The following is a 15075-nucleotide window of genomic DNA, read 5'->3' as shown; positions in this document are numbered from 1 at the left end:
CAACATGTGGGCAAAAGTAAGAAAATTCCCCCTACCTTGCTTTTCAAGAAGTTAATTTTATTTCCTACAGCATGGCAGCTGAATGAGACCTAGAAATTCTGTTGTTCTTTCAGGATGAGTTAATGTACATGCTGCGCAAACTTCTCCTGAATATCGGAGACTTTCCTGCTCAGACCTCTCACATCCTATTCAACTACTTGGTGAGTTTCACCTCCAGTAGGTTATAAATATTCATTTCCAAGTAGGAAGCAACAATAAGAGAAAAAGATCTTAGGAGATTTTTTTTTTCAATAAGTTCCCATTAATTATATGACTGAAAGTGAATCATGGTCAGCTGAATTCACCACTGTTTGTATGGGGAAGCCCCTCCTGGCACAATCCTTGGCATGTGATGGGCACTCAGTAAATGTCTCTTTCCTCTCTGTCTCCCTTTGGCATTATAGAACTTCCTCATGTTGGTCCATAATTTTAGTTTTCTGTTGAAAAAGTGTATATATCATTTTTTTAAAAATTCCTTTTTCTTTTAACACCTTTATTGGAGTATAATTGCTTTACAATGGTATGTTAGTTTCTGCTTTATAACAAAGTGAATCAGCTATACATATTCATATATCCCCATATCCCCTCCCTCTTGCGTCTCCCTCCCACCCTCACTATCCCACCCCTCTAGGTGGTCACAAAGCACGGAGCTGATCTCCCTGTGTGATGCAGCTGCTTCCCACTAGCTATCTATTTTACATTTGCTAGTGTATATATGTCAATGCTACTCTCTCACTTCATCCCAGCTTACCCTTCCCCTTCCCCTTCCCCATGTCAAGTCCATTCTTTACGTCTGTGTCTTTATTCCTGTCCTGCCCCTAGGTTCTTCAGAACCATTTTGGGTTTTTTTTACATTCCACATATGTGTGTTAGCATACAGTATTTGTTTTTCTCTTTCTGACTTACTTCACTCTCTGGGTCCATCCAGCTCACTACAAATAACTCAATTTCGTTTCTTTTTATGGCTGAGTAATATTCCATTGTATACATGTGCCATATCTTTATCCATTCATCTGTCGATGGACATTTAGGTTGCTTCCATGTCCTGGCTATTGTAAATGTGCTGCAATGAACATTGTGGTACATGACTCTTTTTGAATTATGGTTTTCTCAGGGTATGCTAACACATATATATGGAATCTAAAAATATATATATGGTTCTGATGAACCTAGGGGCAGGACAGGAATAAAAACCCAGATGTAGAGAATTGACTTGAGAACATGGGGAGGGAGAAGGGTAAGCTGGGATGAAGTGAGAGAGTAGCATTGACATATATACACTAGCAAATGTAAAATAGATAGCTAGTGGGAAGCAGCTGCATCACACAGGGAGATCAGCTCCGTGCTTTGTGACCACCTAGAGGGGTGGGATAGTGAGGGTGGGAGGGAGACGCAAGAGGGAGGGGATATGGGGATATATGCAGACATGTAGCTGATTCACTTTGTTACACAGCAGAAACTAACACAACATTGTAAAGCAATTGTACTCCAGTAAAGATGTTAAAAAAAATAGCAGTAAGTATTTTAGTGATGACATAAAAATATATGGCAACCTGTTCAGGTCAGTTTTCCAGTTGTCCCTTCTTCTGCTTACTTCCACTGAAAGTGTTAGAGAAGCATTTGAACAGAGAATTCAAAGTCAAAAAAACAATATTTAATTAAGAAAATGAAAAGCCAAGGCAATGAGAATGTAAGCTCAGAATTACTGTGACTTTGTGACCACTTCCTGTTCTGACTTATAGGTAGGATTAATCATGTACTTCGTGCGGACCCCCTGCGAGTGGGGGATGGATGCCATTTCAGCCACTCTGACTTTCCTGTGGGAGGTGGTCGGTTACGTAGAAGGCCTGTTCTTCAAGGATCTGAAGCAGACCATGAAGAAGGAGCAATGTGAGGTCAAGCTCCTGGTGACCGCTTCAATGCCAGGTACTGCTTTTGGAAGACATAACTTTTTTAGGAGTATAAATAAGGCTTTTACGAAGCAAGTGTCTCTTTCATTCATGAGAAGATTTTCTGACCCTGGGATTGAGTGCTTCAAAGAACTTTTGTTGGATACAATCTGAAGAAGTACAATAGGCCCTTTAAAAGTCAGCAATTGCCAGATGAAAAGGGAGACATCAGAACTGAGATCCACGTGAATCAGTACTTGAAGGACTGCCAAGGTTAAAGATTTATTTAAGTCTATTGCAGAGGGCCAGCTGAACTGAGAGCCTTTTTGAATGAATTTTTGGCACTGCAAGGAGAATAATATTGTTTGCATGGCAGGGGCCCCAGGCTTTTGTAAACTCACTGAGAGATGGCTTTATGAAAAATTGGAAAAGGGAAAAGCAGGAGGGAAAATTACAAAAAAACATGCAGTGTGATATAAACTCTAGGTACAATTCCTTTTCACTTTGGATAGCTTGCCTTTCTTGGAGATGAAATTTTGCCAAGCCTTTATCCTTGTGCAATGTCTAAGAAAATGTGAGATAATACGTGTATTGAAATAAAAAGACAAAATTATATATAAATAAGAATACAGGTTCTGGCAGCAAAGAGGCCTGTGTTAAAATCAGAGCACTGCCGTTTATCATCTGTGTAATTAATATTAGCTATGAAAAAGTACATCACTTTTAAAGCTTTCTTTACTCACACGTACAATGGGAGTATGATTCATACTTCATAATTGTGAGGAATAAATGAGTTTAGGTTTGTAAAATACTAGCTGCCATACCTGACACGTGGTAAGCATTCAGTAAGTGGTATATGGTATATGGTATATGGTATATATACCATATATGGTATATTTATGTGCCTGTAGGTTACTCAACAAAGAGATCAGCTTTTATCACAGCAAAGAAACATATTGTCAGGCATATACTTAAAAACAACTCATTATAAATCAAGGTATATCATAATGTTCACTGTCTCACCAGCCAAGCAGAATACAGAAAATGTAAACTTAAACTACCTTTCAGGTACTTGTTTAGCTTTTGCTAATAGCTCTGTTTGTATCTTCTCAACCATTATTACCTCATCATCTCATTTAAAATAAAGGAATAGATTATTTGTTGGAATGCTTAAGGTTTGAATTCTGACTCTTCCACTAAATAAATGTGTCTTTGACTAAGTTACTTATAAGTTCTTATTTATAAGAATAAGTTCTCTCTGTTTCTTCATTTGTAGTGTGAAAATAATAATACCCATATCATAAGGTTGCTATGAGATTTAAATATGATTATGCACATAAAACCATTTAAAAGTATGGGGAACTCCATAAACGGTAGCTATGATTTTTAAATAATAAGTAAACATATTTACAATATATATTTAGGGCTTCCCTGGTGGCGCAGTGGTTGAGAGTCCGCCTGCCGATGCAGGGGACACGGGTTCGTGCCCCGGTCCGGGAAGACCCCACATGCCGCGGAGCGGCTGGGCCCGTGAGCCATGGCTGCTGAGCCTGCGCGTCCGGAGCCTGTGCTCTGCAACGGGAGAGGCCACAACAGTGAGAGGCCCGCGTACCGCAAAAAAAAAAAAAATATATATATATATATATATATATATATATATATTTAACTAGAAACAAAGGAGCGCAGTTAGTACAATGCACAAGTTGCATTAAACCCTCACTAGTAGTAATCATAATAATAATAAAAACATCAGCTTATTGATAATATTTTAATAATTTGTGCTTTATCTATAAACTTTCTTATAGTAGAAGTCAGTTTATTATGATTTTTACCTTCTGTAGGTACCAAGACCTTGGTAGTTCATGGACAGAATGAGTGTGATATCCCAACCCAGTTACCAGTCCATGAAGATACTCAATTTGAAGCCCTGTTAAAGGTAGGGATGACTTTTGACAGAAGTGATTTGTTTTTAATGCACAATGGCTATGGCCACTTCACTGATCATCCAGTTTTGAATTAAACTGCCTTTCTCTATCTTCAAATGAATATATGCATTTATTTACCTCTTCTAGAATCTGCCCCACTCTTGTGTACTTCCTCTATTTCCTTGCATAATTTTCCCCACATGGATGTAGGCAAGATCATGCTGGCTCCCTCTCAGTTACGGCAGCCACGTGACACTCCTCTTGAGATGCTGTGAATCCTGCGTAGGAGTATCCTGGCATCACTTGTGGCAGTTCTGGAGCCGCCCTGGGTTTGCACCCCAAGGGCACTGGCACAAACTCTAGGGGTCAGGTGACAGTCCATGCCAGAGACGCTTTTTGTGGCATCGAGTTGAACAATACACAGTCTTGATTTGCCACTGACAGAAATGATTGGAGAGGCAGAAAATATATACCTTAGAATGAACTAAGTGAATCAAGAAAGTATTTTTAATGGTTATGACAATTACGCCCCTTAAGAGGTACGCAGTCCATTGTTACTCATGCCTGTAGGGTTGTTAAGGGAAAGTAGTAAGTACACTAGTGCAGTGATTCCCTGTTTACCTGGAGCCCAAACTTTCAGCCCAGAAAAGACCTCTGAGAAATTCAGTTTTGCAAGCCTGTGTATTTTATTTCAGTAGAAAGGGTCGTTAAGCCTCCTCCAGGCCTCACTCCTTCATCTCCAGAGCATCTCTCAGGCCCAGTGAAGCAAACTTTAACAGCCACTTCATTTTCCTACTCACTTTGGATGGTAGGATAGCATGAAGGCAGACAGTGAGTTCAAACCCAGGCTCCACCACAACCTCTAAATAAGTCAAACAACAGGCTCTCTCTAGTCTCAGTTTCTTTTTCAACAGTGCTCGATTATTAGGGCAGGTTATACAAGTTCTCTACATTGAAAGCATTGAGCATAGAATATAGTAGATAATAAGTGCTCAATCACTGTGGTTCATATTATTCTTAATGTTGCTACTAAACATGCTTTCTTCCTGATACTGAGACCAATAGATGCCACTGTGCCTTCACAGTGCATCGCTCGAGTCTACATTGCAATTGTACCTCCTTTAGCTCTATGAGAACGGGGCAGATAGTTTGTATTACACTCTCGGGCTTTTTTTACATTGAGATATAGTTGATGTATAATATTATATACACTTCAGGTATAGAGCATAGTGATTTGCAATTTTTAAAGGTCATATTCCATTTATAGTTATTCTAAAATATTGGCTATATTCTGTGTTGTACAATATATCCTTGTAGCTTATTTATTTTATGCATAGTAGTTTGCACGTCTTAATCCCCTACCCCTATCTTGCACTACCTTACACAATCAGTCTTTATGCTGCCATTTTTTTGGATAGCTGTGTGCATGTAAATGTTCATATATATGTGTGTGTATATAATATATATACGTATATATATATGCACACATAATATACAAAATGTGTGTAAGATATAAATACATATATATTCCTTATAGGAAGTTACCCTGTTTTACGACATTTTTACCTTTCAGCTTACTGTTTGGCTCATAATATGATCTCAATAAATGTTTATTAAAAATTGCTGTCGTTCTAGGAGTGTCTGGAGTTTTTTAATATCCCAGAATCCCAGTCTACACATTACTTTCTCATGGATAAACGATGGAACCTTATCCACTACAATAAGGTGAGACTGCAGTGATGACGCTCATGGAGAGCTGTGTCAAAAGCCCATTATGCCTTTCCGGAGGGCAGCTTCACTCAGGGGGGCGTCGCTGTTTATAGGTGAGGCGTATGGCCGCTTGGTTCACACCACCTCACTGCTGATGTATTAGCTTTGGACTGGCCACTTTACCTTTGTACCCTTCAGTTTCCTTGTCTGTAGAGGGAAGGTGATGATAGTAGCTACTTTAGCGTCGTTGTAATAATTAAAGGAGGTAAGTAAGGCACTTCATCACTCGTCATTATTACATCTAGATGAACACTTAAGTTTACCCGTATTGTAAGTACACGTGTTTATTTGGAATGTTAATGTTGTTCTCGTGCCGCTTTCTACTACATTAAGCATGATTGTGGTAACGTGATCTAATGAACAAAGGAAACCTCAGGAAGACCACTGACATCACTTTACAGGGCTTTTCTTTTCTTCTTCAGAATGGGTTTTAGTAAATGGCGTCTGGCTCCTTGGCTCCTGACAGAGCATCCTGGACTTTGGAAAGCATACTCGGCCTGGGGAGATTGAAGCGTTCCCGAGGAGGGTGTTTATCTTCCCTAGGATTTTGTAGAATTGGGGAGCATAAAGTAGTAAGAATCTAAACCATCAGAAAATACATAACATGTTTGTCTGACCTTTGGGGAAAGAGGAAATGAGAGTCAGAGTTTAATTATTTGAACTCTTTTTTTGTCTTTGTGTAATCCCACCACAGACCTATGTTCGGGATATTTACCCTTTTAGGAGATCCGTGTCTCCACAGCTGAACCTTGTACATATGCATCCAGAGAAAGGACAGGAGCTCATTCAGAAACAGGTGCCTGACCACCACAGTTTTGTTCTATTTTGTCATGTCATTGGGATAGATGATCTGTAAACGGTTGCCAGCCCTGAGATTCTGTGATTCCGTTATGATACTTTCTAGAGAGAGAATGATGGGCCCTTGGTCAATAGATAGTTACCCAAAATAGTGTGTTAACCAAGTTTTTATAAATTGGATGAATAATGCAAAGGTATTAAGAGACACTCACTAGGAGAATGCTATGAGAAATCATTGGGGTATAAATAGCAGAAATCTTCTAATTTATTTACCTGCTAGTTTCTAAGTTTGGATTTTCACTCCATATTTTTGTAAAGCAGGATTGGAAGTACACATAGTGTAGCTATAAGAAGGTTGTCCCAGAAATTTATGCTAGCTGGAAAAAAAATAAAAGGGGTCAATGTAGTGTGCCTGAAAAAGGCCCCGCACCAAGGTCCAGAGATATGGACTCAGTCCCAGCTCTGCCACTGACCAGTGATCTGACCTTGGACATGTTACTGACTTCTCTTAAGATAGGAGGAAACAGAATCAAGCAGCTGTACTTAGATTTAAGATTGAAGAACAGAATAACGTTTACACATCTCATCATAAATCAGACTTTGAGCTTAAGGAAATTCACTGTTTTGCAAGCAAAATATAGCTGTAGTACACAATTCTAATAATGATACAATTTTAATGTGGTCTATGTGTTATATTCATTTATTTTTAATAAAATGTTGAAACAAACTATTATTTCAATTTTTCTGCACGTAGCAAGGATGCTTTTCAAAAATATCTTTAGGGGATGGCATAGAATCCGACCATTTAAGTAATTAAAAACATAGTTAGTATTAAATACCTAAATTGCATTTAGAAGAAAGAAAATAGCGAATGTATTACAAAGTGTGAGGTGTTGGGCAAAACTGTAAGACCTTAAATATAAATAATTCCTAAAACAATTCCCCACAAATTATCCCAGCCTCTGATTTTGGCAGCAAAATAATGAAAACCATAATCAATAACCGCACTTCACGAGTGTGTTTTTTAAATCATGTTTAAGAACACGTTTTAAGAGAATAACATAAAACGGGGCCCTTACTCTACTTATACTCCAAGTTGGGATCTTAAGACTTCTTTCTGATTTCCTCAGGGAGATAATAATAGACAGACCTGTGGTTCTGGCTCTGAAGTCTCCTCCACAGCTGCTCACTGCTTATCATCTTCCTAGTCACATCCCCCTGCCCACTGATCAGCAACAGAAAAGGCACTAAGAGAAGGACCAAAAGACCCATGTTCACGTCATCTAAACTAAGGGCTAAAGGACCACCAATCTAGGTCCTATTAGCTTTTGTTCCAAGATAGGTTTTTCCTGGAGCCCATTTCAGTCTTTAAGAGGCAAACCCAGAAACAGCGTAAGGCATCAGTAGAAATGATAGAAGCAATTGGAACTGACTGGCTCCTGTTGGAGAAGGTCTTCTATATTATGACATCCAAACAAATGGGCTGTATTTACTACTGAACTGTTCTTGACAGTGCTTGCCTTGTTCTCCTCCTCTAGCTGGCAAACTCCATAAGAAACGCTTCCTTCTGTAGGACAGATGCAGGAAGTGAGAGTCAATTAAGTATTGTTTGCTCTTTCTGGGTGGTAAAGAAAAAATATTTCTCTCCCATTTCACTTCCCCCATCTTTCAATTTTTAATCAGCCCGGTTTGCCATTAAGGCTTTCACTTCAGTTTCTTCACTCTTGGTAATCTCAGAGTTGCCAATTCTACTTTTCATCTGCTCCTGCCTTTGCCGGTAGGTATTCACTCGGAAGCTGGAGGAAGTGGGGAGGGTTTTGTTTCTCATCTCCCTCACCCAGAAGATCCCCACAGCCCACAAGCAGTCTCACGTCTCCATGCTCCAGGAAGACCTCCTCCGACTGCCCTCATTCCCTCGAAGTGCTATTGACGCGGAGTTTTCACTCTTCAGTGATCCTCAAGGTATCAAGAAAGAAGCATTTCCTCTCTCGGGCTTCTTCTCCTGCCCTTCTTTTGTCCTCAGCTAGAGGACGTCTCTATCTTAATCGGCAGACAGTTCTCTAAGCTAGTGGCTCTCAGCTCTTGAGTGGGCACCAGAATCACCTGGAGAACTTGATAAAACACAGATTGCTGGGTCCCACCCTCCAGCCCCGAGTTTCTGATTCAGTAGCTCTGGAATGGGGCTTGGGAACTTGCATTTCTGACAAGCTCCCAGGTGAGGCTGGTGCTTCTGTTCCAAGGACCAAATCCTGAGACCACTGCTCTAAGCTAATCGTAAGCAATTGAAGGAAGTAGTGTGGTATTGTTAGGAGAGTACTTGACTAAGTGAAGAACAGATATTTATATGAAATTCAAGAGGAGGCAAAACGAATCTACAGTGACAGAAATCAGAACAGTAGTTACCTCTGGATTGGGGGGAATGGATTTCCCAGAAAGGGGTATGAGAGAACTTTCTCAGGTGATGAAAATGGTCTATACATTGATTGGCGTGTTCATTACCTGAGTGGGTATTTTTGTCAAAATTCATTGAATTCTACATTTATGTTCTGTGCCTTTTACTCTATCTAAATTATACCTTCTTAATTAGAAAGTCTGGAGTCAGGGCCCAGTAATCTGTGTTTTTATAAGACCTCCAGGTGGTTTTGATGCCCTAGGAAGCCTGAGAACCATTATTCAAATTGAGAGAGAGAGAGAGAGAGACTGAAACAGAGAAATTGGAAGAGACCCATTTTGAAACCACGCTCTGTTACTCAGTTATTAATTTGGGACAGTTTACTTAAATCAGCATCCCTATGCTCTACATGTTCATCCAGAAGCTCCAGAGAAATAGTAGACACAGCTCTAGTCTGACCATGAGTTCAAAGACCAAGAGCAAGTCCCAGCCCTGCCATTTTCTTAATAGCTTATTTTTTCTCAAAGCCACAGCTTATGCAGCAGCAAGACACTGCACCTGCCTGCCCTGTCTTGCCCACAGAGTTGAATCAAAGAGGCGATGAAGAAAGTACTTGGAGGGCTAGGAGGTGTCACAGCAGTGGCTGCAATATTGCTCCGGGAAGCGTATCAGCAGTAGATCTTCATGTCCCTGAGCTGGAAACAGCAGCGCCCTGGGGTTTGATTGCCCTCCACACTGACAGGATTGGCGTGGGGCTAATTCTGTCTCTGCTGTTTCATGTTTCACAGCTGGGAAGGAGCTGTTTGGCCTCGACACTCTTCAGAAAAGCTTGTGGATCCAGCTCCTGGAGGAGATGTTCCTGGGCATGCCGAGCGAGTTTCCCTGGGGAGATGAAATCATGCTTTTCCTCAACGTTTTTAACGGGGCTCTGATCCTGCACCCAGAAGACAGTGCCCTGCTCAGGCAGTACGCGGCCACCGTCATCAACAGCGCTGTGCACTTCAATCACCTCTTCTCCCTCAGCGGCTACCAGTGGATTCTGCCCACCATGCTGCAGGTGCACAGGCTGTCCTCTCCTGCCCATGGAACAGGTCAACAAGATCTGTACCAAAACTTTTAATGATGGAATTATCTTCTTTTATGACCTCAAAAGGCACCAAATGAACCCCCCCTAGAAACTTCCAAAAGGTCATAATATTCCATTCTATTCTGAGATCTCCCAGACCTGGGCTCTGCTTTCCCATTTCTTCTGGACCAGTGGTTCTCAAAGTGCAATCTCTGGAGCAACAGCAGCAGAAGCAGCAGCATCACCTGGGGATTTGTTAGAAATGCACATTCTTGGGTTCCATCCCAGTGCTACTTAATCAGAAAGTCTGGAGTCAGGGCCCAGTAATCTGTGTTTTTACAAGACCTCCAGGTGGTTTTGATGCCCTAGGAAGCTTGAGAACCATTATTCAAATGTATGGCAAGCATTCAGTTGATGTTTCTCCCAAGAGAGTCTCCAACCTCTATCTGAATAGAGATTTTCATTGCCATTAAATTTGGTATGACAAGGTTGGAGGAGGTGAATGTAGCAGGAACAGTTTTCACTTAGTCATGCCTAATGTGTACATGGCTACAGTTAGGAGTACTGAGTAAAGTTCAGAAGGGGCCTTGAGGGCTCATCCTACTTCTCATTTTTATGGAAATTTTAATAAAATTATGGAAGTAATGCATGTTTGTGTAAAGTGGCATTTGCTCAACTACAGGGGCAAGAAATTGACTTTTTTTTTTTTTTTTGCGGTACGCGGGCCTCTCACTGTTGTGGCCTCTCCCGTTGCGGAGCACAGGCTCCGGACGTGCAGGCTCAGCGGCCACGGCTCACGGGCCCAGCCGCTCCGCGGCATGTGGGATCTTCCCGGACCGGGGCACGAACTCGTGTCCCCTGCATCGGCAGGCGGACTCTCAACCACTGCGCCACCAGGGAAGCCCAAGAAATTGACTTTTAATATCATCAGGGCACTCTGTCCTATTTTTAGATAGTTGGAATTTCCTGTATAACTTTTTAAATAATTATCAAAAACAATAAATGCTCATTATAAAATTCGAAAGATAAAGAAAAGTTTAAAGAAGAAAATAAAGATCACCCATAGGGCTTCCCTGGTGGCGCAGTGGTTGAGAATCTGCCTGCTAATGCAGGGGACACGGGTTCGAGCCCTGGTCTGGGAAGATCCCACATGCCGCAGAGCAACTAGGCCCGTGAGCCACAACTGCTGAGCCTGCGCGTCTGGAGCCTGTGCTCCGCAACAAGAGAGGCCACGATAGTGAGACGCCCGTGCACCGCGATGAAGAGTGGCCCCCGCTTGCCACAACTAGAGAAAGCCCTCACACAGAAATGAAGACCTAACACAGCCAAAAATAAATAAACAAATGTGGGGTTTAAAGAAAAAAGAATATTATTTAAAAAAAAAAAAAAGATCACCCATAATCCTCCCTCTAGATAACCATCGTTTACACATCTTGAAAATCTTGGTACTCTCTCCTACTTTTTCTAAAACAGAAGTTGAATCATACCATATATTCAAGTTTGTTACCTACCTTTTTTAATGTGACACTAAGAATATTGTGGGAGTTTTCCCTGTAGCACGATATAGCATCTTTTAAAACATAACTGATAGTATTCTGTTGAATGCATATACATAATACACTTAACCCCAATTTATGAACACTTTAAGTTGTTTCAAATTTTCTACTATTTTAAGCAACCTTGCAGCAGTCATTATTGTATATATTATGTCTTTGTACATTTGTCTGTTTTCTTAAGATAAATCACTAGTCACAAACTTCCCAAGAAAAAAGTATAGTTATATTTTTAGGATTAAATATAAATATACTTATATATATATATAAGTATATAAATAAATATATTTATAACATATTTATATTTTTAGGATTTTTATGTATATTGCCAGATCTCTCTCAAGAAGGTATATACCATTTTACACTCCCCTCCATCAGTTTATGAAATTAGTCATTTCCGTCCATGCTTCCTATGGCTATGAGTTTTAAAAGCAAACACAACTCTAGTAGGCTGTTAAGGAATTTTCTGAATATGGTGACATTTTTCCGTAGGTGTACTCTGACTATGAAAGCAATCCCCAGTTGCGTCAAGCCATTGAATTCGCCTGCCATCAGTTCTACATTCTACACCGGAAGCCCTTTGTGCTCCAGCTGTTTGCAAGTGTGGCCCCTCTCCTGGAGTTTCCTGTGAGTAAGCTCTGTGGAAATAAAGACCAACCCAATGAGGAAAGCAAAGTCTGTTTATTCAGAGCTTACTACAGCAAGGGATTCCTGGGCTGGTTACTACAGATTGTAGATCAGTTCTATATTTATGTATGGCCTGATCATTGTGCATTTGTATAATCAGTCTCTCAGCTCTCTTTATTCAAGCAATGGAATATAAATACCCAAAATTATTTCTCTTTCAACAAGAAAATCTTCTCTCTTCAGCGTTTCTCTTCAACCCTTATTTCGGCCCCTAGGATGTAAATAGATCAACTCTCTGGTTTTTTATACTCAGTTAATGAAAGGATGGAAAATGGAAAATGATAAAAGGAAGAGTTCCGGATTCTCATTTTTTTCTATCACTCTCTAGCACTTACCCTGCTTTATTTTTATTTTTCTGCAGAGCATTTATATCATATCACACGTAATATATGTATTTGTTTCACTAACATGTATCTTTACCACACCCCACAATAGAATTTGAGCTCCGTTAAAACAAGACATTTGTCTGGTTTTTGCTTGCCTTTTGCTTGTTTTTAGTTTTGTTTTGTTTGTTTTTGTTTTGCTGTAACTGCAGTGCACAAAATGGTGCCTGGCACATAGTAGGAATTTAATGAGGTTTTTTTTTTTAAATTAATTTGTATTGGAGTATAGTTGCTTTACAATGTTGTGTTAGTTTCTGTTGTAGAGCAAAGTGAATCAGCTATATGTATACATATATCCCCTCTTTTTTGGATTTCCTTCCCATTTAGGTCACCACAGAGCATTGAGTAGAGTTCCCTGTGCTATATAGTAGATTCTCATTAGTTATCTATTTTATACGTAGTAGTGTATATATGCCAATCCCAATCTCCCAAGTCATCCCACCACCACCCCTTCCCCCTTGGTATCCATACATTTGTTCTCTACGTCTGTGTCTCTATTTCTGCTTTGCAAATAAGATCATCTATACTGTTTTTCTAGATTCCGCATATATGCATTAATATATGATATTTGTTTTTCTCTTTCCGACTTACTTCACTTAGTCTGATAATCTCTAGGTCCATCCATGTTGCTGCAAATGGCATTGTTTCATTCTTTTTATGGCTGAGTAATATTCCATTGTATATATATACCACATCTTCTTTATTCATTCCTTTGTCGATGGACATTTAGGTTGCTTCCATGTCCTGGCTATTGTAAATAGTGCTGCAATGAACATTGGGGTGCATGTATATTTTTGAATTAGAGTTTTCTCTGGATATATGCCCAGGAGGATTTGTTGTTTTAATGAATGAATCAAAGTCATTTTACAGAGATTTGAGATGGTAAGTATCTCCATTCTGGAGATAGATTATCAACTAAGACCTGTAAAATTCCCAGGGTTGTCAAAAAATTCATCTGTTTCTCAAACATATTTGATGTATTCAACCAATCCATTATGGAAATTTGTGGGGGAATGCTGAGTCCCATTATCATAGACCAGAGAAAACATAGGCATGAACTTTACTGGCAGTTCACATTTTGCTGTATTTTTATGAGTTTCCACAAATATCTCTTTTGTACTAGATTAGCATTTAATAGATCCCTTAAAACTCAGGTGTTCACTCCATACAATAGCATGGTTGGATGCAGAATTCTGTAAGCTGAATACTGCCTAGATATTGTTATCAATGGCAGTGTTTATGAAACTTGTATTTCTGATCAAACCATATTAGTACTGATGTAGGAATTAATAAACTAAAATGGCTTTTCTTTTGTTTTTAATTGAAGTATAGTTGATTTACAATGTTGTGTTAATTTCTGCTGTACAGCAAAATGATTCAGTTATACATATATATATATACATCTTTTTCATATTCTTTTCCACTATGGTTTATCACAGGATATTGAATATAGTTCCCTGTGCTATACAATAGGACCTTGTTGTTTATCCATTCTATATATAATAGTTTGCATCTGCTAATCCCAAACTCCCAACCCATACCCCTTCACCCTCCTTGGCAACCACAATTCTGTTCTGTGTCTGTGAGTCTGTTTCATAGGTAAGTTCATTTGTGTCATATTTTAGATTCCACATATAAGTGATATCATATGGTATTTGTCTTTCTCTTTCTAACTTCACTTAGTATGATAATCTCTAGGTCCATCCATGTTGCTGCAAATGGCAATTTCATTATTTTTATGGCTGAGTAGGATTCCATTGTATATAGGTACCACATCTTCTTTATCCATTCATCTGTCGATGGACATTTAGGTTGTTTCCCTGTTTTGGCTACTGTGAATAGTGATGCTATGAACATATGGGTGCATGTGTCATTTTGAGTTAGAGTTTTCTCTGGGTATATGCCCACGAGTGGGATTGCTGGATCATATGGCAACTCTATTTTTAGTTTTTTTTTTAGGAACCTCCATTCTGTTTTTCACAGTGGCTGCACCAACTTACATTCCCACCAACAGGGTATGAGGGTTCCCTTTTCTCCACACCCTCTCGAGAATTTGTTATTTGTAAACTTTTTAATGATGGCCTAAAATGGCTTTTCTTTGTACAGGATGCTGCCAATACTGGGTCCAGCAAAGGCGTGTCAGCTCAGTGCCTGTTTGACTTGCTGCAGTCGCTGGAGGGGGAGACCACGGACATCCTAGACATCTTAGAGCTGGTTAAAGCTGAGAAGCCTCTTAAGTCATTAGGTAAAAGCAAAACTTGCCTTGGCATTCTTTTTCTTTTTGTAATCTTTCTTTTTTTAAATGACCTTATACTGAATATTTTGAGCTAAATCAAAATAGCAAAAATAAGTGGAACATGCGCTGCCTTTGGGCCCCCGCCGCGCCTGCGCGTGGCGCCGGGGGCAGGCTGCAGTGCCAGAGCAGCACGCGCTTGCGCATAACTGGGGCCGTCTTGCCCCCGCGGCGGCGGCCCTTTTAACTGCGAGCAACACTGGGGAAAAGAAAAAAAAAAAAAAAAATAAGTGGAACGGTGGTATAAATTAAATGAGTACATTTTCCTATCTCCTGTTTT

The 15075-nt window shown here is 39.9% G+C and overlaps 1 protein-coding gene and 1 non-coding gene across 2 annotated transcripts in view; both read left to right on the top strand.

Moving 5' to 3' along the window:
• Positions 1 to 15075, top strand: part of UNC80 (unc-80 subunit of NALCN channel complex) — a 240407-nt gene that overhangs the window by 176600 nt on the left and 48732 nt on the right. The window contains exons 38-46 of the mRNA XM_089916431.1: positions 114 to 200; positions 1782 to 1965; positions 3770 to 3864; positions 5489 to 5578; positions 6318 to 6419; positions 8203 to 8383; positions 9602 to 9870; positions 11925 to 12059; positions 14609 to 14747. Coding sequence (XP_089772557.1) covers positions 114 to 200; positions 1782 to 1965; positions 3770 to 3864; positions 5489 to 5578; positions 6318 to 6419; positions 8203 to 8383; positions 9602 to 9870; positions 11925 to 12059; positions 14609 to 14747 — 1282 coding nt within the window. The remainder of the gene's footprint in view (positions 1 to 113; positions 201 to 1781; positions 1966 to 3769; positions 3865 to 5488; positions 5579 to 6317; positions 6420 to 8202; positions 8384 to 9601; positions 9871 to 11924; positions 12060 to 14608; positions 14748 to 15075) is intronic.
• Positions 14862 to 14997, top strand: LOC115802153 (small nucleolar RNA SNORA76). Its single transcript, XR_004022553.2, has one exon. It is a non-coding gene; the product is annotated as a small nucleolar RNA SNORA76 (small nucleolar RNA).

This window comes from Delphinapterus leucas, chromosome 8, assembly GCF_059928025.1.
Source record: "Delphinapterus leucas isolate spDelLeu-1000000601 "Yukka" chromosome 8, BTC_Dleu_Yukka2, whole genome shotgun sequence".
NCBI classification, from domain to species: domain Eukaryota; kingdom Metazoa; phylum Chordata; class Mammalia; order Artiodactyla; family Monodontidae; genus Delphinapterus; species Delphinapterus leucas.
Note: the sequence above shows the minus strand (reverse complement) of the source record. Positions and strands in the feature narration are given on the sequence as shown.